Source organism: Gallus gallus, chromosome 28 (genome assembly GCF_016699485.2).
Source record: "Gallus gallus isolate bGalGal1 chromosome 28, bGalGal1.mat.broiler.GRCg7b, whole genome shotgun sequence".
NCBI classification, from domain to species: Eukaryota; Metazoa; Chordata; class Aves; order Galliformes; family Phasianidae; genus Gallus; species Gallus gallus.
In genome coordinates this window covers 2,088,052-2,115,196 of record NC_052559.1, presented here as the reverse complement: position 1 = coordinate 2,115,196, position 27,145 = coordinate 2,088,052, and the positions used below count along the sequence as shown (strand labels likewise).

The 27,145-nt window shown below is 45.0% G+C and overlaps 1 protein-coding gene across 4 annotated transcripts in view; it reads left to right on the top strand.

The window, feature by feature from the left end:
* MLLT1 (MLLT1, super elongation complex subunit) overlaps positions 1-26,749 on the top strand; it is a 30,526-nt gene extending 3,777 nt beyond the window's left edge. For 3 of the 4 annotated variants that reach the window (XM_015299846.4, XM_046904641.1, XM_046904642.1), the window contains 10 exons: positions 2,446-2,528; positions 10,725-10,868; positions 12,556-12,681; positions 14,845-15,390; positions 18,509-18,605; positions 19,014-19,125; positions 20,083-20,182; positions 20,382-20,453; positions 22,070-22,141; positions 22,620-26,749. In XM_015299846.4, coding sequence (XP_015155332.1) covers positions 2,446-2,528; positions 10,725-10,868; positions 12,556-12,681; positions 14,845-15,390; positions 18,509-18,605; positions 19,014-19,125; positions 20,083-20,182; positions 20,382-20,453; positions 22,070-22,141; positions 22,620-22,748 — 1,481 coding nt within the window. In that variant the 3' untranslated portion in view covers positions 22,749-26,749. The remainder of the gene's footprint in view (positions 1-2,445; positions 2,529-10,724; positions 10,869-12,555; positions 12,682-14,844; positions 15,391-18,508; positions 18,606-19,013; positions 19,126-20,082; positions 20,183-20,381; positions 20,454-22,069; positions 22,142-22,619) is intronic. The other variant, XM_015299847.4, reaches the window with a different exon arrangement.
* Positions 26,750-27,145: the final 396 nt, after the last annotated feature.

Sequence of the window (27,145 nt, the reverse complement as noted above, 5' to 3'; positions counted from 1 at the left end):
TGGTCCCTTGCTTTGTTCAACCCAGAGCACAGAGTGGATGAGAAGCACTGATCTCTGTGACAGCAACAGGGCCTGAGGGAATGGATGGAGCTGTGTTGGTTGGGAGGGGGTTCAGGTAGGGGTTAGGGAAAGGTTCTGCACCAGAGGATGGTGTGGATGGAACAGGCTGCCCGGGGCGGTGGGCATGGCCCCAAGCTGCCAGAGCCTGGGTAGTGTTTGGGCAGCACTATCAGTCATAGAGGGTGGTCCTGTGTGGAGCCAGGGGTTGGATTTACCTGTGGCTCTTTTCCAGCTCAGTATATTCAGTCATGTATTTTCTGTAAGCACTGGTGCAGTCAGCAAGGCTGGGAAGCTACACAAGGAAATAACACTACAAAAATTGTAGTGCTGTTTTCTGCTGGATCAGTTCTTTGCTCTGAGTGTGCAGCAACATGAACCTTATTGTCGTGGGGCAGCTGGAATGCGTGGTGGAGGAGCAGGAATTGCCCTTCTTGGCAGCAGCCCGGCCTTAGATCTATTTGAGATTGTGTAACTGCATTCGCAGTGCTGTTATTATGTAGTGTTACCAGGAGTGCTGACTGCTTAGCAGTATTGCTATGAATTACTTTGTAATGCACGTTCTCTGAGATACTTTTTTGGAAGACTGCTGGTCGTGCAGGATGTGTTGGGGCTGCCTCCTGCCCCACTTATTTGTGAGAGTCCACAACGCAAAGCAACTCTGAGGTTTTCAGCTCCCAGGGATGTGAATTCAGTGTGGATGTTAATAATATCTCCTTCAAACTGACGTAGTAAAACTGATGTATGATAAGGCAGTGCAATACTGAGCTGGAAGCTAATTTGTAGAACAGAAATTACAATCTGCTGTGCTACAATTCTTGTCATCCAGTGTAATTACATTATTACAAACAACTGTACTGGGATGGCATATTGTCTTTGCTCAGTGGGTTGCCATGTCATCTACCTTTAAAGAGAGTTTTTCTGTTCTCTTAGGTTTTAAATGCTTTCTTAGGCTTGCTTATGTAGCCAGCGTGCCTCTGACCAAAGAGTAGATTGTAGGTCAACTGTGTGGCACGTGCACACTATTTCTAGATTGGAGGGGTTTCTTCTCTTGGCTCTTCCTTACTTGAAGCAAAATCTAATGGTGGTGTGCTTGTGCTACAAGCAGATTGTTTCTGTATCAAGTTTAATTTTTTCGGATAGGGCGGAAAAGGAACAAAGGCTGCTTGGCAAATCATCTTTAAGATTCCTGATTCCACGCTCACACTGTTTTTGGGTTTTGTGCTTTTTTCCACAAGTGTTAGGGTTTCTGTGCAAAAATTCAAGTCGTTCTAGGGATGTTGAGTATTTTCAGATAGGTTCTTTTTTCCCTGCAGTTGAATTTTCAGTACTGCTTACCTTTATGATGGTGCTTAGAGCTGGGAATAGTGTATCTATGCTACAAGAAAATTGTTGTGCTTTTTAGGTTTGAGGTACTGTTTCCTAACTCCTGTTTCCAGTTCTTTAGAGAAAGTAAGAAGACTTGCACCAAACTCCCTGAATTACTTTTTTGACTTGATTTACATGTATTGTAGTGCATGAATTGTGTGCGAGTGCATCCGGTTCCTGAGAGGGAGAATTTCTGTGTCGGTCTCATGTTTCTGCTGGCAGTTGCTATGTATAGCTGTGCCGTGGCCAAGTGATCCTAGAATCCTTCGAGCTGCCTCTCACTACGTAGAAATACAGCAGTAAGTGATAGGGAGGATTTAGTAACATGAAAACACAACAGGTAGTGAAACAAGGAGCTGAGGCAGGAAGCACGTAGATTAATTTCTTAAAGTGATTAACTTTTGCAATCCGTATTCCTGCAGTAGGCAGCAGCACAATGTTTCACCTCCCTCCATTTCCATGCACGTGAAATACACAGCAGTGTTTGTGTGCCCTTCAGGTTTGTTACAGGACTTGGATGAGGCAGTTCATAGTGTGTCTATTACATAATTATGAAGATTAAGCATTGCAGGAGATCACTCCAAGGGGAGGAACCAACAACCCTGGTTGCACGTTATCCTGTCTTGAGGAATAAACGTTGGCATCAAAGTAAATTTTACTTTCTGTACTGTTCAGATTCCCACCTTTCGAAGCATTGCACTTCTTTCATGATGGCTCTAATGGGAGCAAAACAGGGATGTAATTGTATCACGGCAAAAGGGGGGGGAGTCTTACTGAGTCTCTGGCACAGCATGTTTTATATTTCCTTTCTATGGGGGGAGCTAATCACAGATTTTCATGTTCTTCACTGAGCCCATGGGCACCATCTCATTGTGGTGGTGTTTTTTTTTTTCCACAAAGATCGCTGTTTTAACGAAGTCATCAGTTGTCAGAGCCACATTTCTCATCTTACAACTCGTTTTTGGCTCAGATTTAAGAGGCATTGTATTCCAAGCTAACGTTTGTGTGTTCTCTTTTCAGTGTGCAAGGAGCCCCCGTACAAAGTGGAGGAGTCTGGCTACGCAGGCTTCATTATGCCCATTGAAGTGTACTTCAGAAATAAGGTAGAATCTGATTTCTGGTCTTGTAATTGTTTTGAGCTGTGCCAGAGACTGAAACTGCCTGACAGAAAGACTCTAAATTATGTGACTGTTTTATGTGTGTGTTTTTTATTACTCTAATAAATAGAATTTAACTGGGAGTTGGAACCTCCTGCCAGACTTCAAAAGAAAGCTTTTGGCAGAAATGGGATTGTATAGAAAGGTGATATCAGGACAGTGTGATGGCCCTGGAGATTCTGCACAGATATTGTGCCACTAGTGGCAACCTTCTCTACCAAGGATAATATGAAACCCATTTAAAATATGTTTTTGCAAATGTGTAAGTAGATCAGTGTAAAACACTGATTCTTAAACGTTTGGAATTGCTGTGTTGACTGGCAGTATATTTTAAAAACTAATTAATTTTTCGCAGATTTATTTTAATAGCTGTAAAGGTATAAAATTTATATGGGCCTGAGTCAAAGACTTGCATTTGTGGAACAGGTATTTAAAGCTGTGTTAAAAATGTTGTCATTTTGATTCAGTACTCTTCCAAAAAAGAAAACACACAACGTTTTAAATCTTAAGATGCACTGCCAACAAATGAGTGTTAAAATTTGGGATTTATTACTTGCTTTAAGTCTTACCACAGAGGTCACGTGCTACATGACTTGAAGAAGGTTATGAAAACAGAGATTTGGACACTTGCATTTGTATTAACTCAGTTTCAGTTGAATTGTTTTGTAAAGATACAGAATCTTTCTGGTTTTGATTACTACTTAAAAAAAATAAAAGGGGGGGGGGGGGGGGGGAAGAGGGAAAACGTTCTGCTTATTATTCCTGGGAGGGAACTTAGATAAATGAAACTTTAAAGCTTGAAGCTACCTCACAGTAATGTGTGCTTTCCTCCCCACCCCTTCAACACTAAGCACATTACCCCAGGTTGGCTGTGCAGAGGACCATTTATTGTGACCTAATTCTATTAAGCTTCAGTGTCTTTTCCATTGTACCTCCCACAAATGTGTCTGTCGTTTCCTTCTTACCCTAACTGAGCACACTGCTGTTCTCCTGGTGGTGTCATTTTTGAATCATCAGCATTTTAGGGCTGTTTTTTTTTTCACTTGCCACGTTGATTTGCCTTACTTTCAGTCCGAGTTAGTAATATGCCAAATAATGAGATTGAGGAACTGTGACAAGAATTCTTTGCTTACAGCTTGGTTTTGAGTGGATAAGATAGGCCTTGAGGATGGGGCAGTTCAAGGATAGGGGATGAAAGCTGTTGGTAGAGCTCTTTTGCTAAGCACTGAAAACTGACTTGAATGTACAAAACCAAAAAACAAATAAAAAGGAACACCAAAAAATGCCCCCACCTGGAAAGCTTAGAAGCAGTTTGACTTCTTTTGGCACCGCCGAGATTTTGGTTGGCAATCAGGAAACTCTGCCTGTGTTTGACTTTGGCTCAGTTCAGGTTTAAAATCTGCCTTTTACATTCCTGACCCAAACATCTGAGCTTCCCTATGCTAATTGCTTGTACCCATTGCGATGGTTGAGATGTTTTGTTCTGCCTTTTTTCCTCTTCCTTTCTTCACCCAGTCTGTTCTCATGCATGTCTCCTGTGGCTTTCTTTCACTTCTCAGATCCTCCTCTCTCATCTCTGCCTCTGCTGTGTCTTTTTGTAGGTGCCCTTGTTTGCATTGTCTCCACCTGTATGCTTTCTTTCTCTCCATTCCTTGTATGCTCCTTACAGAACCCAGGACTGGAGGCTTATTTGAGCACAACTTGGTTTTGCACCCCCCAGGATCATTACTTCTCATTGCTCCTCTAAACACATCACTACATAGTCGTTCCTTGTAGCATCAGGGATGTGGTGGCTTTTATACATAAGGGAAATAGTGGCCTCTGTCTTGGTGGAAACAATGGAAGTGGCAGTTCATTTGGGAGAAGGTGGTTGGCTTTTGGCATTTCAGTCTTCAGCAGCATGAGAAATAAGGAGGAAAACAGTGTTAGTTGTGAAGTGCTCATCAAAAACACAGCAAAGGTGTGTGTATTGTGGAGAAGTTCTTTTCCACTCGAAGTTGTTTAATTGACTTAAGGGGTTCTGTCAGCAGTGTTTGAGGAAGAACATGGTAGCTGCAGTCTTCCAGTGCATTATTTGAGCAGATGCATAAGCTCATGGCTGAGCCTGGAAATGAGACCTATGAGCTATGCTGAAGTCGTTTAAAATTTGCTTTTATTGCTTAGCAGTGACTTTTCCATCTTTATGTCAGTAAATGTTGTACTCTCTGCCCATTTGGAGGCCAAGCTTGGTCCATGTGGGTGCTGGAAATTCAGAAGCTGCCCATTGAGGAGAATTGGGCTTGTTGTGTGCCCAGTGCTGAGGCTGTCCCAAATATGAAGAATTACGTGGTTATTTCCAGTGCTTAGGGCTCAAGGAAATGTGAGAGGTGAAAGACAGAAATGCAAAGGCTGGGATGTAGTGGAAGTTAAAACACGTGGGTAAGAAGAGAAGGATGAATGGTGAAGGCTTAGAACACAGTCTTATTTTCTCCTTCATTGAAGAATGTGACATTTGAGTACCAAATAAATAAGTATTTACTACTTAACGACCATATGTTCACTCTGATCTCTGTAAACCTGTTGACACTGGTGGGGATCAGCTGTTACGTGGGGAGCATATATTGTTCTGAATTGATGACAGCATTTTACAGCATTTGGGACTCATCCTTGAATCGGTCTTTTCACAGAGATATTATGGATTAATTCGGGGGTGGAATAAAAGGGCAGTTTTGGAGCTGGCTGCCTGGGATGAGTGGGGTGGCTCTTTGTGGCCATATGCTCCCTACGTTCTAGCACTTTTTGTTGATTGAAGTGTATCTTCTCAGTTGAAACAAGAGCTGTAAAGGTTTTGGGATTTGTTTATCGATGCATGTTTGGCTTTGTAAAGGTGAGAGGGAAAAGGATTTGAAGTGGGAGTGAAGTAATCTTGGAAGGCTGATCTTTGCCATGGTTGGCTGGAACTTTTTTCCCCAGTTGAAGCCTCCTTTCTTAGCAGTTTCCTTTCTCTGTTCTAATTTGTTACTGGGATGATAAATAGTGGCTGTCAGAGCCAGCGTGCTCTTTGCTTTGGCTGATGAAAATGGGCCTGCTCACTGCTAAGGAACTGGTTTACGAAGAATGGCTTCAGTGTGTTTTTAATGAACCTCATCAGGGATTTTTTTTTTTAGGCAAGTCTGCATAAAGCTGCCCACCAGCTCCTCTGTGCACAGACCTTTCTGTGCCTGTTTGGAGCAGGCGCTCGGTGCTCTTGGCCCCACTGGGGCTTTTGATTCCTCCCCGTCAGACTGAGAAGTGCCAGCAGAGCATTAAGAAAGACGCAAGAGCCTGTTCCTGTCCTACATAAACACAGTTATGCCTCTGCCTTGTTGGCATGCACTCGTCCTGTGCTGTCGTTTAGTTCTGCATGAGGTGTTCTCTCAGTCATGTCCTCTGAATCACAGAATATACCTACTTTGAATATTGCTATAAACGTGGAGGGCTCGTGTCTGACTTCTGGAGAGCCCAGGAGCTGATGCTGGGAGCTCTGCAGTCCCGCTCGGTGCTGCCGGCAGCTGTAGCCCTGCAGCTGAACCTGAACAATAAATGTCAGGAGCTCAGCAGGTTAAATAATAAAGCTTCTGGAAGCGCTGTTGACTAATGATACTGGATCATCTGGGAATCTTTGGACTGAAACTGTCAGTATGTTATTTCTATTTTTAAGTCCTTTGTGTTCCTTCCTGTAACGAGGGCTGCTGCGAGTGTCTTCTGGTGCTTGAATCAATACAAACTGGGTACAACAAACGTGGTGCTGTTTTTCTAATGCTCTTCCCCACTCCATTTCAGCAGTCCTGATTCTTCTTTCTTGGCATCCTTGTCTCCAGATCCGTGTCTTGCAGTGGTGTACACTTTAAGTGTATCTGGAGGCTGTAGTACAGATATGACTTCAGCTTCAGTTACGTTTTTGCATCCTAATGAAATAGGTCAGTTATTCCTTCATGTTATTCTGATGTAAGGCAGGCTGTCCTGATGCAGTGTGGACACGATGTTGTATTAACACACTGCCTCCCAATTTCATTATAAGAGATAAAAGGTTTCCAGTATTTACACAGTGCAGTACACATGATGTAGGCTTTTTCTATTAGTAAAAAGAGAGGGATGTGAGGAAGGCAGGGAAATCAGTTTGAATCTTCCAGTGAGGTTCAAAATAAAAACATATATGTTCTCTCCCTTTCTGCAATAGTTATAGAGGCATTATATAAATGCATGCACAAATGATCCTGTCCTTCAAGTTGGAACTCAGTGAGAACACTGTGTGTGGGTACATGTGGCAGGAGGGGTGAAACCAAAGAGCAGATGGAGCTAAGGATGAGCTGTGTTAGCTGGAGAAGTGCTCCTAAGGAAGGTGCTGGAAGGTCTGTATTGATGCAGGGCGTTTGGTTTTACCCAACAGATGGCTGTGTTCCTGGGCAGGGTCTGTTTCACCTCTCACCGTTTGCTTGCTGTTTTGGAAGTTGTGCAGGGAGTAAAACTGGACGTTGTCAGTGCTATAAGTGCAAGCATTTGTTGCTCGCATCTTTGAGGTCTGTTCTGTATGACCTGACCTACCAAACCCGCAGCGCTCTGTGTGCTGCTGAGCAGCGAATCTTTTTTTACTTGTTTCTGTCCTAAATCCATACACATTATCCATATCTGTCCTTCCCTCTGCCCTGGCTGAAAGGCCTGTGCTGTGTCTGTAGCTGGTGGTTGGCACATCGCTGTGTCTGCATCTGATGGAGAGGTGGCAGGCAGTGCCTGGCAAGGGAGCACTGTCGAGCAGCAGCCAGCATCATCATATTGTGGGTTTGTGAGAGATGATGGAATGCTTCTATTTGAGCAGAGAGACTATTTTCCACACATTCAAAGAAAGCAAAACGCTTCGAGCAGGAGCTGCTGCAAAATGCTGTTCAGTTATTTTACTAAACCCTATAGAATCTCAACAAAGATCAGGGTGCCCTGTGAGCAGGGTGTAACATGAGGCTGATTGCTTTAAAAGTGTATATTGCCCTATTCACTTTAAGTGCTGTCTCCAGCAGGACACAGGGCAGTCCTGAGGTTGGTTGGGTGGGTGTGGAAGCAGGGCTCAGCTCTGCAGGGCTTGTTTATATGGTATTACCAACCAGGTCCAGCTGAATGGCCCCACTGGGCTGGATCTGTGGCAGAAGGGAAGTGCTGCTGGATGTTATGGTTACTGAATAACCATGAGGCTGCTTCCTTGGTGTGCTAGATTTTTGTAGATAATTTTGTTTTATGGCTTTCTAAAAGTGATTTATGAGCTCTATGCACACGCTACCAGTGAAATCTTTTTGATTTGTGTTGAGTGGCAAAGGGCACACCCTGCCTGAAAAACAGGACGAGGAAATTTTAACAAAAGACTTTGAAAAATTCCTGCTCTTACGAACAGTGCCAGAAGAACTTTAACCCATTGCTTCAGAACTTGAAAGAAAAACAAAGCAACTCTGCCGTTTCAGAACTGCAGCAGCTGTCAGTGCAGGCAGGAAGCTGGAAGTAGTGAAAATAAAGCATAACGGGCTCAGGTTTGGGGGTCGGTGGTGGGGCAGGCAGAGCTCACACGTGCAGAGGGTTTGGCAGTGGCTGGGCCCTAATGTGATGGCACACCTGTCTGCTTTACCTCTCACAGTTGAGGTTTAAGGGGCAGATAGGAACTGGAAGTAAGGCTTACGGTTTTTCTCAAAGGGAAGGAAAATGCCCACAGAAAGCTTCTCTCCTCTTATTGGTTTTGCTCATCAGCAGCAAGGCTCAAATATGGGAAAGTGGAACCCGCTCAGAGCAAAGATTGTCCCTGCTCTATGGTTGCTACTCAGTCAGTCAGGAGTAGATAAGTGGTGCTGCTGTGTGAAAACTGCCTGGAGAATGTAAATCCCAACATCTTATTCAGAAAGATTCCAAAGTGTGGCTTTCTCTTAGAAGATGTGTAGGTCCAGATCAATTGGCTTTCTTCTTTCTTTCTTCCCCCCCTCCCGCACCTCCTGCTCTTAATGGTTGTTTAGAGGAGAGAACCTTTTAGGGAAGACCGGATGGGTTAAGCTTTGGAGTGCCCTGAGCTGTAATCATTAGCAGCCAGTGAAGGCAGTAAATGGTGTTTATTTGCAGCTTTTAGCTTTGAGACTTTTGTACTCCTCCTTTTAGGAGTGCTGTAAGCTCAACTATTCACTTGGATGAGATCTTCTGATGTCCTGAGCCGTTACAAAGGGTATCTTAATGGTGGTGGCACTTGGCTAGGACTTGGTTCCCAGATGGGTCATCAGCTGAGAGCTGGAGAAAGAAGTGTTTAAAAGCTGTCTTAATTTTACAAAAAACAAAATTAAGGGAGGAAAAAAAAACCTCATCACAGAGATCTGGTAAATATTTGGGAGGTTCTGTGAGAGCCTGTATGAAAAAAAAATGGTATACCTGAGACAAAAGGGAAGTGAATCTTCGGGGTTTTTTTTTTCTCCTGCTCTGAAAGCAAAGGGGCAAAATGACAAAGCAGAGCTCTGACCGTGTGCCATAAGGGCCTTTGACCGAAGCCTGCTTTTGCTAATGCATCCGAGATCAATTGATTCCATGTTGTAAACTAGGAAAAGCGTTTTAGAAACAATTCCTAGGCCACATTTGGATTACCGTTCATCCTTCATTTAAGTTTATTAGACTTTGAGGGACTCTCTACAGCTGCTGTTTTAACTCCAGCATAGGCACACACATGCCGAGCTCGCTAATGATTTGGTTAATGAGGACAATTTTTGTAGCAAAGGAGAAAATGACGAGGGGGGTTTTCTTCCCATTCGTATGTTGCAGCAGACACTGAATGCTTTCAAGTAGGAGTGGGTTCCTCAGGACTTTCCCAGGAGATGTTCTGCAGACCCTTATGTCGGTAGCATGCTCTTATTTGTTAATTTGAGACTTTTTTATTGTGTGTGGCTGCTTAGATGTCTGCCTTCCCCTGTCTGGAGAGAGACCTTAACTCCCAGGTGGGCTTACAGTGCTGACTTTGATGTAAACCAGGTGTGGTAACAGCACTTTTCATTATTAGGAGAATAGTTTGTACAAGCAATGGCTTATTTAGCGATGCTGGCATCCCGTAAGCAAGCAGCAGGAATCAGTGTGGTCTGAAGCTGTTTGTTGCTTCAACCTATTTTCAGCAAATCTAATGGCTCGGGCTGGAAGCCTGCGGCATCTGTTCCCATACAACAATGCAACTACACCAGGAAATCAAGCTGCTGGATATGAATTGTGGAAAAGACTGCTGTGCAGCTGCTTGATGTTGCGCATTGAATGGGGCATATGGGATGCATTCATGTAAATACTGAATGTACTGTAACAGGAGAGTCGATTTTGCCACCGTGGAGTTTTCATCTTGAATTGCAGAATGCAGGGTAAGGCCGGGAAATGGCATATCGATATTTTTGCAGTGCAGAAACAGCACGAGATATTTGTCAGTGGGGGAGTGGGAGTGAAGGGATTTCCAGTTTGTGTACGGCCAAAGCACAGTTTGTGCTTCTGCAGCAGGTGGAGCAGAACCAGCAAGGCACAGACGATCCCCAGCGTGCACACAGCTCAGGATTGCTTCAGTGGAAGTGCCCTTAGAAAGTTCAAAAGGCCCGGATAGCTCCCATTCAACCCCTGCAATATGCATACTGAGTAGGGTTTTACCACATGAGTCATCCTTTTGCTATTGTGTTTCATCTTTCCTCCGTAGCCACGGAGATCCTGCAAGTTCAGAAGTTCTCCTCTCTAAATAAATGAAGGGTTATGGGTTTTTTGATACTGATAGTTGTAGTTCGGTTGCTTCCTGGAGGAGCTGCATTTGATTAAAAACAGGGCAGCAGATTAAAGTTGTGAAGTTGCTTTCCTAGAATGACTTGATGCCTTTAAGCAGCACATTGCAGTCGCTGTCCTTCTCTGTGCATTTCTTCTGCAGCAAAAGCTGTGCCTGAGCTTCTGGTGGAAGGTATGTTAACTCAAGTTGGAGGTGCAAGCTGTTTATTTTCCAGCCTTGGAAAGTGCTCTGATCTCATGATGAAAAACGATGAATGCAGCACTTATTTGGTGGTTTATTTGGGATTCTCTGGAGTGACTGTCTGCATCCTCTGACTCAGGGTGCTTGCCAAACGTCTTCCTTTTTCCCAAAGTCTGTCTTGTTTTTAGGAGGAGCCGAAAAAGGTTTGTTTCACATACGACCTGTTTTTAAACTTGGAGGGAAATCCACCAGTGAACCACCTGCGTTGTGAGAAACTGACTTTCAACAACCCCACCAAGGAATTCAGACGCAAACTTATTAAGGCTGGAGGGGTAAGTGCCTGCCAGAGGGATCAGAGAGCTGAAGAGGTGCTGTTAAAATGTGTGGGGATTTAGTTTTGTTCTGAGGTTTCTTTCTCCTTGCATGCAGCCTGGTAAGCTGCAGCTCTCTACATTTGTTGAAAGGACCCTGCCAGCTTTCACTGCTGGTGATGTGAGTGCAGTGCTAGAAGCAGAACTAAGCTGTTGCTTGTGTGATTAGTGGTGCTTTATTTTCAATTAAAATGTGACTGTTAACATCAAAGCAATGAGACCGCCTCTGGAAATGGAGATCTGTGGATGCTGTGTGCTGTCTGTTGGGCAGTCAGGGTTATCTGTGACCTTCCAGTGTCACAAGATGCATCTGCATATAAGAGCTCGAGGAAGAGAGAGGCTTCCAGTGTATTCCTATTCATCTTGGCCATGGTAAAGCTTAATAGATAGCATTTCTTGGTCAGTGAATGTCCTCTAAAGCTGGGTTTGGCTGCTTGTGACTTAGCTAATAAAAAATTAATGGAAAATACTAGAACTTAAAGGAAAAATGGGTGTGGGAGGGAGGGGGGAAAAAAAAAGAAAAGCTGTACTCTTGAAGGCACAATAAGGCTGTGAGTTCCAACATACAGTTGTTGGATAAACTGTTACTTCTGGGAAATTAATCTGCAGTGATAGACTAAAGAAATTATCCTGAAATAGGCAAATGAGTACAAGCCAGCCACATAGTACATGGAGTTTTAAAACACAGAGGTTGTCATGACTGTCCTGAGACACCCCCATATATAATAATGCATAATTTTGGTTTCTTTAAGGACTTTATTCAGGATGGTCCCTGTGGCTGGCCAAGTTTTCTTTGGAAAAGCATCTTTCTAGCCTGAAGGATTAATATATATATATATATATATATATATATAAGTGTGTGTGTGTGTGTGTGTGTGTGTATATATATATGTATGTATGTGTATATATATGTATCTAAGTTTCAATAATGAATCTCAGGAGTATCAAGTACTCCAAGCTATCTTTCCAGATCTTCCTCAGCATACCAGTGCTTTTCTGTATTAGCACAAAGAACATGCTTTTATCATCCAGAGGATGGCTATAAAGTAATTTGCTGTCTAGGATTTTTAACAGCACGTTGTATTCCTGAAGTATTTGGATGTTTTGCCCGTGAATTGCTTTTGATAGAACTTTTCCATAGAATTACTCTGGCAGAATATAGAAGAGATAAGAAGGGAAGTTGTTTCATGCAAGTCAGTACTTGGTTTTAAGGTCCTGTCAAGGGAGGTACCCAAGGTCTGCTGGTGTTTGTTTGTTTTTTAATGAGGGAAGTCTTGCTCCTTCCTTCCAGATTTCCCTTGATCCCTGTTTACAAAGTAAGAACATTTGCAGCAGAATACAGTTTCTGTCCAGAGCTTTGTTTCCTGCTTATGCTCAGAAGATAGGAGCTCCCTTTAGGAAAGGTGCTTGATATTGCGTACTGTCTTTTATTTTTTTGTGATTTTAATTCTTGATATTTCAAGAGTTGCCTTGAGACTGAGCATCTGGAACTGTCCAGATACTAACTTCTGCAGTCCCTAAGGTAGAAAGAATAAACATGTAAAAGATGAACAGCAGTGTGTTAACTGGGCAAGTGACTTGGTATAATCATGTGTTAATAGTCTGCGCAACTTCGCTCATCCCTGTTTTTCCTCTCCTTTACTACTAGGTGATGGTAATGCCAGAGGGAGCAGAAACTGTTTCAAGGCCAAGTCCCGATTATCCTATGTTACCCACAATACCACTCTCTGCCTTCTCTGATCCCAAGAAGACCAAGCCATCCCATGGGTCAAAGGTCAGTGAAACCTGCTTTTGTTGCCTTGAGGTGAAGAAGTCTTTCACAACGAGCTAATAAGAGCTTGTTCAGCAGCTGTTTCTAGCTAGTTCTGGTTCTGAAAAGTTTTCCCTTGTGCTCTGTAGTTCAGTCCTGGGGTGATCTACATTGTTCTCACTTCACTGCAGTTTTTTCCTAGTAAGAGCTCATCCTGGTTTCCCTGGGACAGGGGTGATTTTCTCCATAGTTCCTGGTATGATGCCGTTTTCGCAGCAATTAAAAGGAGATGGAGTCATCAATGACAGAGGTTGTCACCCTGTGTAAGCCTGAAATAAGAACATCCATCAAAGAGTTCAGAACTTCTTTTCTTAATATTATTTAATACTAGAGTAATGCAATGAAGACAGCTTTGGAAGTCTGTATGTAAATGTGTCACTCAGTTCCAAACAAGTTAATAGACTGGAACTTATAATGTTAGCTGCATGAGTCCTTTATTTGCTCTCTGAACTTAAGGAAGCCTTTTCATGATTTGGTAGGTTTATTTCAAGAGAAGTTTTGGGGGGAAAAACCAAATTACGTAATTCAGTACCCAAGACAGGGAGGTCTTGGTGAGCTGTATCTTTCTACTGAAGTGCAGTAGCAGATTGAGTTGTACTGAATGTTTTCTGGTTGTTTAGGTTTGTCCTTAATGCTAAAGATGAGCTGTGTGGCTCTTCTACTGTCAGTTATGTAGGTCTGTGGGTTTTCAGTCTCACAGCAGGCTGATCAGACACTCAGCACTTCCTCTGTCGTTAGAACTACTTGGCATCATGGTGTAAAAAGCATAAAGTATGTTATGTTTGGTCCAGCTAGTGATTTCAGGATTCAGTGTTTGCCTCAGCAGTATGTAGCTCCTGAGAGCTCAGGAGAAGCTTAAGCTTTCTTTGTCACTTGTGTAATAAGGCTGCTTTTGTGTAATTCTACGCAGGAGAGTGAATCCATGGGCAGTGTGCTCTGAAGCTGATTACATACTCTTTATCAGTCTGAACAGTCCCAAATATTAACAGCAATCCATTTTTTGGCGTAATACCATTCTGATACCCACTTTCTTCAAGGCTGTGAACACTCTTGGCACTTCGAGCACGCCTTCTGTTGTTGACATTATGAAGCAGAATAAAGATGACTTACCTATTAGTGTCTGATTTAATTTTGGTCAGGAGTTGCACATTAGAAAATGGAGAAGACAGAATAGAAATAAAGGGCTCTGACACTGTAAATGCTTTACAGGCTGGTTTGTCCCAGTTCTGTGACCAATGGGGCAGGGGGACCCATGGACCCACACCTTGGGGGAGGGGGAAAAAAGGGAAGGGCAGGGAGATGGGAGATGGGCCTGCAAACAAACAGCAGCAATGATCTGAGAAGGAAAGTGAATTTACTGAATAAGATATCGGAATGTAAGTTGACAGAATATAACACAGTATAATAGGTATTGAGGCTAATAAATAAAATGAGTGTCCAAAAACCAAAGGCCTTACTGTAATGCTGAAGGCAGACAGGTAGGGAGGAGCACACAACTGCAGAGATAAGCAGAAAGGGAGAAGGGGGATCGTTTGTGAGTGCAAACAGTTTTATCTTTCCCTCTGAATGGGAAAACGGAAACAGAACAGTGAAAAGTCCTCTGGGATGTGTAGTAGTTCTCTTTTGAGACAGGTATGCCCAGAACTATCTCCAATCCATGGAGCAGGAGCATTAACTCTTTAACTCCCAGTGCTCCACATGATGTTATGATGTGGAATACCAATAACAAAAATCATAAAGCCGTGACAGACAGAAGCTCTGCTGAGAATGGCCAGTAGCTACAGCCTGTGAGTCTGCTCCTCTTCCAGAATGCCCTCTGAGGTGCCCTCTGATGTTAACCCTGCAGATTAACTCTGTGTCGTCCTTCTATAGGCCATGGATAGGAACAGGTATTGGTGAAATGTTTCACCCTGTGCTGAGGCAGATGTTTGTCTGCTGTCATTTTCTGCCCAAAAACTTGAGGGCAGTCTGAATGTCTGCCTCAGATGTTTATGAGTACATTTGCTATCAGTGGGTGTATGTCTACATTAAACAAATGTTTTAGTGTGATACATGAGAATGAAATTCTGCACTGAATAAAAAAACAATTTCATACCAAGCTTGCATATTTCTGTTGTTAAATCTTAGGATGCCAACAAGGAAAGCAGCAAGGCATCCAAGCCGCACAAAGTAACCAAGGAGCACAGAGAGAGGCCAAGGAAAGACTCTGAGAGCAAAAATTCCTCCAAAGACCTTGAAAGAGAACAAAACAAACCTTTGAAGGACTCCTCCAGAAAACCAACAGAGAACAAACTGCCTAAGGAGGAGAAGGCGCCTCCGAAAGCTGCTTTCAAGGAACCAAAACTGGCCGTGAAGGAGACCAAACTGGAGAACACCTCTCCGAAGGGTGGGCCACAGCCGGAGTTGAAGTCTTCCAGCAAGAGGCCCTCCAACGTGGAGTCACCAAAGCCCAGTGCCAAAAAACAAAAAAAGAGCAGCTCCAAAGGGGTGAAGAATATCCTGGGGACATCTCCCAGAACCTCGTCTTCCTCATATCCAGAGAAGAAACAAACCAAGGAGAAGATGAATGCCAAAGTGGAAAAGGTAAAATCTGAAAGCGAGGCCAAGGAGATCAAAAAGCCTGTGGAAATGGAGGAGTCAAATTCAGAGGATGAGAATTCTTTCAAATCAGAGGTGAGTACAAATTGGTCCTTTATGATAATGTAATGTTTTTGAATCTGATCTGAATTGATCATTGGAGCAAATAATTTCACTTCTGCTTTCTTCTTTTCAGAAATAGTGTAAAAAATGTAAAGAACTCTATTCTTTCCATGGCCTGTAAGCAGTGTTGTTGGCTAAAGCTCAAATTATGACCACGTGCCATTAAATCTAAATAACTTGTGTTGTAAAACAAACCAAATTATGTTATTCTACTACTATTTTAAAAAGCTGTCTAAATATTTTTTTCCTCTTTACAAAGAAGAACATTCCTCACCCTCTGTCTTCAGAAAATTGTTTTCCCAAAGAAGGCAAAAAATAGGAGGGGAAAGACACGACCCAGGTCCAGATGGACTGCTTCTTTTGTGTGCTTTTTATTTACTATAAAGAAGCTGTATATCTTCTAATAGGATTCGTGGGTTTGTATCACATGGGTTTTTTGAACTGCTTGCTACTTTGAGAAAGGTTGGTTTTACTCGAGTGAAATTGCTGGGGATGATTTGCATTGTGTGGTTTAATCAGCACTGTGGGGCAGTAAGTATGGAGGTGTTTGTTTGAGAAAGAATTTTTGCAGAAAATTTTCGGTAGAGGAGTTTGTTAGGGAAGTGCTAATTAAAGATGATCTGCAAGGATTTTTCCAGATCAAGTGTGAACTTCAGGGATTAGAAAGAAACTGCTGCTCTCCACTTAAAGCTTTGTAACCAAAGTGCAGCAGTGTGTGCTCAGCCCCTTGTCTCTGCACGAGATACAAGGCCCTCTCTGCAAGATTCAGTTCTCTGCTGACCTCTGAGCCCTGGAAGTTTTGTACTTGGTTATTTCTTAGGTGTCATCCCCTGGGGCTCACCCCACAGCTGTAAGCTGGTAGTGGTGTTAAGGCTGCTCTGTGAAACCACAGCCTGTGTTTGTGGTTCCACGGTATCTGCTGCAGCCCTGCCCTGTGACTACCACGCTTTGCGTGCGTCTGTTCTCCCCTGCACCAGCTCTGCTGTCTGTTGGATGCTTTGCAAAGCTCTTGGAGCGTGAGCCCAGGAGGAGAGGAATGCTCAGGGAGTTGGAGGGTGAAGTGTGGCAGCTGCCAGTCAGACCAGCTTGGGTTTCTGTGGAACGTGAAGCATGGGGATCTAACTGCATAATGCATTGGCATCAGCAGAGAAAGCTGCTGGAGTTCTTTTTCCATCCTGGGGGGCTCTTTTTGCTCCCAGTGCTGCAGTTTGCTGCTTCGTGGTTTGTGCTGGTACAGCTGTTTGTGGATCTGTGTGGTAAGCCACATCACTAAAGCGAATGAGCAGCTGGAGGTGGACCGGGGCCCGGAAACTCTTAAATCAGCTTTGCTGCTGAAGCCAACACATTGTGCAACGTGCTCTGGGCTGTGGCTCCTCACTGCTCCGAGCTGACATCTTCACAGGCTGCTGCTGAAACGAACAGCCTTGCTCTCATTTGTGCTGCTGGCATGTGAGCTCATGTGACTGCAGTGGGCTGGAGGAGTTCCTCCTTCCATTACAGCCCTGCTGATAGAAAGTTGGTTGTGCCTTTCTATGTATTTGATTTTTTTTCCATTAAGACCAGTCCCCTGATGTGGCCTTGTGCTTGACTGCCTAAATGCTGGTGCTCTGACAAAAGGGAGAGGCTGAGATGTGGGAGCAGGATTGCTTCTTCCCTTTGTTGGTGTGTGCTTTGTGCTGTTGTGGTGAACGTGTTGGGCTGGGTGCCTTGGATGGCTGCAGCAGCCCAGGGGGGTAAGGCAAAAGGAGGAAGGGGCTGCCAGTCCCTGCCTGCTGCTTCTTGAGTCCTGGTGGGTCATTGCAGGGGAACACCTGCTAGGTTAGCAGGAATGAAGGCAATGGGATGGAATCTGAGGGTAAGACACGAGCACTGTGTTCTCTTATCTTGAAAATAGTGCTCTTTACTTTGTGGTAATTTTTCTAAACGAATAAGGCTGTGATGTGCTGCTATGTCAGAGACTGGCATGAAATCATTCTGCTTTGGTACCGGAGAGCTGACAAGGGTGATACCCACTTTAAGGTCCCCCATCTACTCCTTTCCTTTCTTAGAGCTGAGCGAATGAAGCTTGAATCTTTGGGTGAAAAACTATAGGGAAGGGCAGTGCTGAGATGGAAGTCCTTCTGCTGCTTGGACTTATTTGTGCCTGAAGCTGCTGATGTGCCTCTGCCTGCTGATGTATGGTTCTGAGAGCATTAACGTGTTCTGTGACAAAGCTCATCCACCAGTGGGGATGTGAGGGTTATCTCTGGCATCAAGATTTGATAGCAGAAATAATAGGTGGATTCCCAAGAATGGCACAACGAAATGGAAACGTTAAATTTCCAGGGAATTACTCCTAAAAAAAAAAAACCCCAAACCAGTGGGGTGGCACAGGAAGTCAAGAATCTTTATCCTAGATTGCAGTGAGACACAAAAACCCTCAGGTTATTACTGCAGTCGCTGCTGCTGGGGAGGAAATAGTTATTTGCCTCTACTGCCACCTCGTGGCCCTCATGCTAAAACACCAGAAGCCTCTGCAGGTCCTGGTCTCGTGTTGAGAAACTTGGCGTGGCATTAAACCTTTGTTTCTGGATGCTGTTAGTAGTGATGGTGCTTCGAGCTCTTTATTCACACTCACTGCAGTGTGGGGGGGCATTGGTGCTGTCTCCTGGGTCGGTTCCACAGGAGCTAGCTGATCTGTGCTGTCAGAATGAACTGGAAGCAATGCAGTCCATCACTCAGATCAGCGTAGAAACAATTGTTTGGAGGATGTGGTAATACATTGGAATAGCTTTTAAATCTTGGAGCTATGTAGGATGGGTCCCTTTCTGTGCTCAGTGTCGGTGGATTAAAATCTGTGCAAATCCTGGGGGAAAACTTACACTGTGATGGTGGGGTGTACATCTGTCACCTTCTGTCATCACTCCCTCTGAGGTGAGCAGCACAGAGGGTTTTCTTGGGACTGCTGGTGCCACAAATGTTGTTTTTTGTGTACCTTGCATTTTGTGTGTGCTCTGTAATTGTGTTTCAGTGATGTACGACGCTGTGTTTGTGCTCCGTGATTCTCCAGATTAGAAGGATTAAGATTCTTTTTTCTTTTTTCCTTTTATGGGGGGTTAAGTCTGTCCAGTCCAGCCCTTCCAACTCCAGCTCCAGCTCCGACTCCAGCTCTGACTCCGACTTTGAGCCATCTCAGAACCACAGTCAAGGTGTGTTGCCAGAACTGAAGTGTGTTACAGCCTTCCTTGCTTAAAGCTGAGAGGCTCCTGAAAATTAGACCTGTTTCCCCAGCATCATACGTCAGGCTCACGTGGTTTCTTCTATGGAAGTGTGTGTTGAAGCTGTGATGCTTCAGCAGAAGGCAGTAAAGTCACAGTGTAACTATGAACAAGTATAATTCCTGTTTTGGCAGTTATTTACCATTAGGATTGGGCTCTTTCCCCTGCTGACTTTGCTTTCTGCCTCAGTGGGTGTTGCAAAATTAAAACACCAGCGTTGTCTCCTCGAGAAATCTTGATGTTAATGATAACAAATGCAATCTGTGTCAGAGTTTGGCTGTAGTTCTGCCTCATGTCTCATGGATGGGTGCTGAAGTGCTCTCTCCCCTCTGCTCACAGGCCCACTGCGCTCCATGGTGGAGGATCTGCAGTCGGAGGAGTCGGACGATGATGACAGCTCCTCAGGGGAAGAGGCAGCAGTCAAAGCAAACCCCGTCAGCCGGGATTCCAGGTGGTACCAAATCATGATGAATGTCTGCTGTCCCTTTGTCCTCCTCTGTGTTTGGTATTCTTGCTTGCCCTCCGTTTGGAGGAATCGAAGCGATAGGGTTCTGTGTGACGGGAGAGTGACAGAGAAAGAGGCAAACTGAACAGATGTGCCGATGAAAGCAGCGGGGTGAGAACAGAGTGGATAAGGAGAGATCAGTGGAGCTCAAAGAGGAAGCTGCTGCGAAGTGGTGTGTGGAGCTTGCAGGTGTGAGTGACTGAGCTCCTCAAAATAGTCACCTAATTGCCATCCTCAGATCTGTGCTGCACGGAATGGTGCGTGACAGCTTTGATCTGCAGAGATTAGAGGAGTGTTGTGGGTGCTGTCAGCGTGTGCCGCTCACACTGCGCTGCTGCTTCAGAACTGAGAGGTCTTCATCTCCACTGATGGTGCATGCTGACAGTTGGTTACTTGGCTCCCACAGGACTTGGTTAACAGCTGCTTCCTGCTTTAGTCAATGAAAATAGTTGAATTTTGTCCTTCTGCTTTCAGGAAGCGCTGTTGTAGCCAAAACCTGGAGTCTTAGGCTGAATATTTGAAGCCACGTGCTTGGACAAGATAGCAGCTGCAGATTGCAAGTGATGTTTGTTGCCACTATCAGCTAAACAGGACAGGAGGTTTTTTTAAAGGACAATTTTTATACTGTTAAGGGGATGGGCAGTAGTTTTACAAACTCATCAAAAGTAGGATGCAGCTGTAGGGCAGAAGAACAGGATTAAAGAGGAAATCTCAGAGGTCATACCAGAAACACTAAATAGATGATGTATTTCTTTACTGTTCATCTGGGCAGCGTAGCGTCCTGTGATTAGGGACAGAATTAGTGGGCATCATTAGTTTCCCTTAGCTGTCACCCAAACCACGAGGACTTACTGAAGCTTCCCATTGCCTGTTGATGCTAATTCTGTGCTACTTGTTTTTCAGACTGAGCCTTAGTGATAGTGACAGTGACAACAGTGCTGACTCCTGCCTGCCGAGTCGAGAGCCTCCCTCTGCTCAGAAGCTGCCCCCAGCAAATAATAAGGTATGGCAGCTGCATGCCCACACAGCACTGCTTCCTGCTCTGTGTTCAGGCCGTGGTGTGAGCTCTGGGTAGCACCAGTGCTCCTCTATTTCACTGTCCTCATCAGCGAGGTAATTTCAGTGCTGTGCATACAGGCTGTTAAAGCAACACATTGTCTGAACTCATGTTGGTCCCCGCTGTTGATTTGTGTTGCCCTCAGGCATCTGGAAGAAAAAGCCCAGAGTCTTGTAATAAGCCAGAGAAGATCCTGAAGAAGGGAACCTATGACAAGGTATGTTTGAAGATTTGCATACCGTGGTGCTGTGTAGAAAACAACTGGAGGCAGCCTAGCTGGTTTAGATTGCTCTGTGCTGGCAGGTTAACAGCTTGAGTGTAATTATAAACAGATGTTGAAAGGACAGACGTGGGAGAGAGACACTAATGAGACTGTGTGTATTAGATAGGGACACCCCTATGTCTTTTCCGTGTGCAGGATGTTAAAAAGTGGTTTTATTTGCCCTTTGTGTGAACCATTGGTGTGGCTGCTGCTGCAGTGGTGAGCACCTATTCTTTCAAAGGCAGTTTTCACCTGTCTTTGATATTACAAATTAAATATTTGATTTTTTTTGAAGCTCTGCTTTGCTATTTTAGTTGAATCCTTTGTTTATTGAGTGAAACTCCCTTCTTTCTTCCCTCCAGGGAAAGTCAAACAGTGTGTATGCTGCTAAAGTATGCTAACTTGCAAGCAAATACTCAAACCTGGTGTTGTCCAGGACGTTCTCCCCACAGTGATTTTTTTTTTTTTTTCCCCTAAACCAAGCAGGAGCTTTAATACTTTTTCTTAGTCTAATCATGGAGATCCTTAAACTAGTCTGTAGCTTTTCCCCTTTTTTAACACACTTCCAGCAGGAGAATAGATCACAGGATAAACGTTTAATGTTGGTTTAAGTGTGATATTGGAGGTGCTAATCTCCTGCTAGCCGCACAACCTTTACCACTGATACTGTTAATGTAGCTGAGATGGCTTATCTGAGAAAAGCTCTGTAGGTAATGGTGTCTTTTATTAGCCTATTTAATGCAGATAGAAGGGGACACCCTCGAGACCCATTGAAGGGAGAGGGCCTGAAATATCATCAGCTTTTACAACTGCCAGTGCTTTTGTGAAGATATTAACTCTCCCAGAAAGTAAAGCATTCGGTTCTGCTGCAGTGTTCTGGGAGAAATGCTGTTCTCTGCATAGCTGTGTTAGGGGGAAACCATGCCTCACAGCTTTGTTTTCTGCCTTGGTACAATTACTTACATGAGTTCAATTTTGCTGATACCAACACGAACAACTCTGAGACAGCTTTGGAAATTAAGAATCTATCCCCTGTGAGCAGCGGGGGCTGCAGTGTTGAGATTAAAAAAGAAGAAACAAAACCAGATGAACTGCCCCTTATATAAGAACAGTTAAAATGATGCTGAGCTGATAAACAATCCTGGGTTGCCCATTGTGTTGCACACAAACTAACTGGGAACACAGCACTGCAGCGGCTGCGGCGCTGATCTCTGCGCATTGGTGCAGCTGTCCTCAGCAGTGAGTAGGTATTGGTGTGTCCTGCTGATGGAGAGCTGCACTGAGGTTCACCACGATGGATTCCACTGTGTTCAGGTCCTCTGAGCTCAGAGGTTCTGAGCAGGGGCCTTTTTAATGGTGTCATGAAGTAGCCGAGCTGATGTGTTCAGATACCTGTATTGGTATGGTGTGTGGTCTCCCAGCACTTGATAGAGTAGAGGAGGCAGCATGAAATGCAGGGTAAAAGTGGGGATAGGAACGTGTCTGAAAGAGCCTCGAGTTGTTGTGACCGCTTTGGCAGTCAAACAAACATGCCATGTATGTCACTATTTCTGTTCATGCCTCCTTTACAGGCCTACACTGATGAATTAGTGGAGCTTCACAGGCGACTCATGGCACTACGAGAGCGCAATGTGCTGCAGCAGGTAGAGATCATTTGTCAGCTTTCTGGCAAGGTGCTGTACTCTGGTAAACTCCGTGTCCAAGGGTCTCAGGTGGACCCCTGTGATGCTTGGCCTTTCACTGCCTCTCCTTCCTGAGATGGTCTGGTTTACTTTAAATGCAGATCTGTAGAAAAAAATCAGATGTGCATGCATTGCTTTCGTTGGAAAAGGCACAGAAGTGTGGTCTGTGCATCTCTCTGTTGTTCTGATAGCTGTCCCAAAGCTGGGCTGTCTCATGTCAAAGGAACCATGCCCAGGTCACTTCCCAGACTGAGTTAGTGCAGGAGGAGCTGCTTTGCTTTTCTGGGAGATTTTCTTGTTGTGAGAGGCGCGTGGCTCTGAGGCTTTTCTAAAGGGATACAGAAAGGATAGGTGGGTTGCTTTGTGTCTGCCGGTCCTTCTGGTGAGCTTAATCTTTATGGGCTCTATCTATGTCGTTGCACGTCTCCTTTCTTTACAGATTGTAAATCTCATTGAGGAAACGGGGCATTTTAACGTTACCAACACAACCTTTGACTTTGACCTCTTCTCCCTGGATGAAACAACTGTTCGTAAGCTGCAGAGCTACCTGGAAGCAGTAGCAACATGACCTCGGCCTTGGAAGCAGGCTGCTTTTGAAACCAGAAATCCCCTTTATTGGTACCAGGAAACGAACCCATGGAACTAGGCCTTCTTATTCTCTCGATTCACCCGAAGCACTGCCTTAGAGAACAGCCATGCTCTATGAATGCACAGCCAGCTGCACTTTCTTGTAGGCTTCAAACAAGCACCCATATTGCTGAGTCTGTCCTCCCTAGCTTCCTAAGTCCGCTTGGGCGCAGGTCCTGAGTAGAGCAGAAGAACGGCTGCGCCCAACTGCAGCGCAGCCCTTCTGGTTTTACTTCAAGAAACTGTTTGAAGAACGTTTTCAGGCATCTCTGAGACCTGAAGAAGCGCGGGCGATGTTTTCCTCACCAAGTCTTTGGGACCAGCCTGCAGAGAGCTCCGGTGAGTCCGGTTTCCTTCAGCTCCCTGAAGAAGCATTCGTGCCGCGTTGGCTTTTACAAAGCTTGCCGAGAGGCTGCTGATGACAGAGGAGGTTCCCGGGGGTCTCGTTGGTCCGTCGTGGAGGAAAGCAGATGGATTCTGGTTTTGCTCACTCTGTGAGCTCTGTCGCAGTTGGGTACGGAGCGCTGCTGTCGTTTGGCTCCCGGTGGCTGCAGGGCTGCACTCTGTTCCGGCTGCCTGCAGGGATGGGTTGTGCGCCCTGAAGAGGCCCTCTCCAATCTGCTGTGTCCCCTCGGGGTTTTGAGACGTCTTTGTTTGTTGATCTGAGCTCCTAAACAAAGTCTCACTCCTTTCAGTCTGCTTTAACTGTAATAGGACTACAAAACTGTAAGCTGTATATTTTATATATATATTATATATATGTATGTACTGTATGTATAAGAAGGGCCTAGTTGGGTCTTATGATTTTAAGGGTGTGTTTTTCTGTTTTTTTTTTTTAATGGCTATGGCAGGGGAAGGGCGCTTAATAAGATTGACTTGTTTGTTAAACTGCCTCTTGTGGACAATTTTTAGTGTATGAAAGCTGAACAGCAATCTTCAAAGCGTTTTGTGCTCTGGAAGGGACTCACCTGTTGTCTTTTTCATTTGTCAGTGTTGAATAACTTTGCCAAAATACGTGATTGGTTTTGTTCTATGTTCTCAAAGAGGAATCTCCTACAGTGGCCCCTATAGTAGTGGCTGTACTTTGGGAAAACCAAAACAAGGGAGAATTTTGTCTTGGGACGCACCTGGAAAACACTGATGTAACACCAAGTGAGATCAGTTCCTTTCCTCCTCCCCCTCACACCCCTGCAAGAAGTGGCAGTAAACACTAACCCAGAACCATTTGTGTATTTCTAGTTAAACTAGACCTCCAGGTGTCGTCTGTATGCTGTGTGGGTATGGGGAAAGCCCTGTAGCTCTTATCAAAGCTGTATTACACTCCTGTTCCCTACATTCAGTATTTTGGGGGAAGAATTACTGCTTTATTTCCTATCAGCGTTGTAAGCTTTTGCCAAATGTTGGGTGGGCTGCTGGCAGTGAGGAGAGCAGCTCCTGAGGAGCCTCTGCTCGTGCTGAGCTCCCCTCTGCTCTGTGCAGCTCTGCGTGGCTCCAGGGTTTGCTGTCCCTTCTCCACGATGAAATTGCAGTCCCTTGTTTTGGGTTCCCCCTTTCTTTATCATGGAAATGTTGCAACTAATCAACTGAAGTGGCAATATGATGATAAGCTTGTTTGAGTTGGGTCATGTTGACCTGATTCCCATTAATTTTGTCTTTGTACCATCTTTCATGTGTCTTGTGCGTGTGTATATACATATATATATAAAAAGAAAAATAATCAAGCTCATGCCAGGTGCGTACCCTGTCACAACAGTGATCTCAGCTGTTTTCTTTCCCCATGGACAATGCCAAGCCTGGATAGAAACCCTGTGTGCACAGTGAGAAGGTGGAGGACGGCAGGAAGAGGAGCTGCGGCTGTGGCTGGGATGTGCTGCGGTGGAGGATGGCGGATGTGGCCCACGAGTGTCCATGGATTTGCTTTGGGTACGGTGGGAATGTGTGAGCTCCTCCCCGCCCCCGCTGGGGCTGTGGCACAGAGGAAGCTGCCCCAGCCCCAACCTTGGCAGCACTCCCACTCTCGTGCAGGTTGGCCTTGTGATGCTGCCATCCCCAAAGCGACAGAGCAGTGGTGATGGGCAGCCCAAGCCTAAGTGGTGATGGTCTCCCAAGGCCTTTGCCTGCCCTCCCCGCAGGGTCTCCTCCTCCTGCAGCTGTTGCAGCTGTGCTGTCCATCCTGGCAGCATTTCTCCTGGCACTGTCAGTATCGGTCGCCGTCCTTCTGCCCACACACAGATCTCATCACGCTGCTGCCCGTGAGGCCAAGAACACTGAGTGGTGTTCCTGAGCCTGGCTGGAAGCACACGGGGCTTTTGCCCACAGCTGTGGCATCGTCCTGCCCTGGAACTGACTTTATCCACGAAGTCTAATGAGCATTGATGGGAATTTTGTTCGGTTTTTATAAGAAGTATTTTACACATGGATTTTTTTAGACTCTTTATATCTCCTTGAAAACCCAGAATAGGATTGTTCCCCCAGCAATAGTTCTCCTCCATTGTGTGCACATGCTGATTTGTTACTAAAAGGTTTCTTGCAAGTACTTAGTTGTTCTACAGAGTTGTTGTTTTTTGGGGTATGTGGTAGCGTTGGGGACCACAGGAGGAACGACTCTGCAAACAAAGGATGGTCGAATTCGGGCCTCATCTTGTGTCCCCTCCTAGTTGCATATGGACGAGTTCCCTGTGTAGATTCTCTATAGGCTGGCTGAATGCTGTTCTGGACATGCCGTGTACAGGTATTTGTGGATAACGTGTTTGTTCTTGTGTCACTCTTGAGAGCATGGATGGATTATTGTTCAATAGGAAGGAGGTGGCAGTGCTGCTGTCAGCATTGCTTCAGGTCTTCGAGGATGTGTAGTAGCATTTGCATTGTTAAAAAAAAGGAAAAAAAAAAATATATCCAAAATTGACTTCTAGCCATAACGGTTTCTCCATGGAAAGTGGACAGAACTCGGTTATACTTTGGTGTCCTTCACCTCGACCCTGAAGGCACGGATAAGTGCTGGTCAGTCTGAAGGCTTTCAGAGTTGCTTTGAATCGAATGGCGCTGGAGGTTAAGATCAGGACGCAGCTTTTCCTTTGTCCTTGGCCTTCGTATTAAAGGGCAAAAGAGGGGTCAGGAGTATTTTCCTGTTGTCTTGGTCTGGTATGTGTGAAGCCTTGAGGCTTTGATTACTGACATTTACTATTAAAAAACAAAACAAAAGGCAGTAAGGCTGGCTGGCTCCCAGAACGCCGGCTGAGGAGTAGCGGACGTGTTGGTGACAAGACTGGCTGTGCTGTGGTCAGGCTCAATACATGGAAGTGCAATGACTGCCACCAGTTCTCATAGCGCTGCGTGCGGTGGCAGCATCAGAACTAGCAGAGAAATGGATGCAACAATCCAGGAACCGTTTGTCAGATCTCAGCAGTGTTTGATGGTGAGAGGTTCAAACTTCCCTCCCGGAGCTTGCCCCGTCCCGCTCTCTGCGAGCAGAGACCCGCATCACACTCTCCAATGCATTGGAGCACAGTTGGAGCTCCTCTGTCCCATCCCAGCTTCATACAGCCATCCCACGCTGTGTGAGTGGTGCTGCTGAAAGAGGAGAACCGCTCGGCGTTGCTGTCACGAGGGCACAAAATAGCCATCAAAAATGGAAGAGATGAGTTTGCACTCCTAAAGAAAAATGTAAGTACTTCAACTAGGTTAACTTTTAATTGTATTCCTGCCTAGAGCCGAGGTATTAAATACCTTCTCACGTGAGGATTTTCAGAGTTGTGTTGGGAAACGAATTCTGCTCTCAGCTGTAAGAAGTTCAGCTGGCCCAAGACTTCAAGATGAAAAAAATAACCATGTTTGTAATACATTGCAGGATTGTTTGTCCTGAATTTTAAACCTTTTTGTTAAATTTGTGGAACTACGGAGGAATTTTCTAGAAAAAGTGAAATAAAGTAAGATGGAAAAGTACAACTTCCAGGGTTTTTTGTTCATTGCATTGCTTCTGCAGTCCGTGGTTACCTCCATGGTTTGGGTCTCAACACAGCAGCTGTGCTCTCAGCTCAGAACCAACCCTGTGCTTTCTGCAGCTCCTGAGCTGCTTCCACAGCTCCCAGGCACTGCTGCTCCTGCTGGGAGCTGAGGGTCCCACTGAGCACAGAGGGGCAGAGCCTCCCCTGCAGGCTGGGAGCAGAGGCTCTGTTACAGAGCTTAATTCCTGTGCTGAGTGCTCAGTGCTGGCCTCCCTCTGCTGCAGGGAGCACCTCCTCACACTTGGTGATTATCAAGAATGGTTCCCAGACAGTGGTGAGGAGGAAGGGTTGATTTGTACCTTTGGACCCCGACCTCAGCGCTGAGCACTGTTGT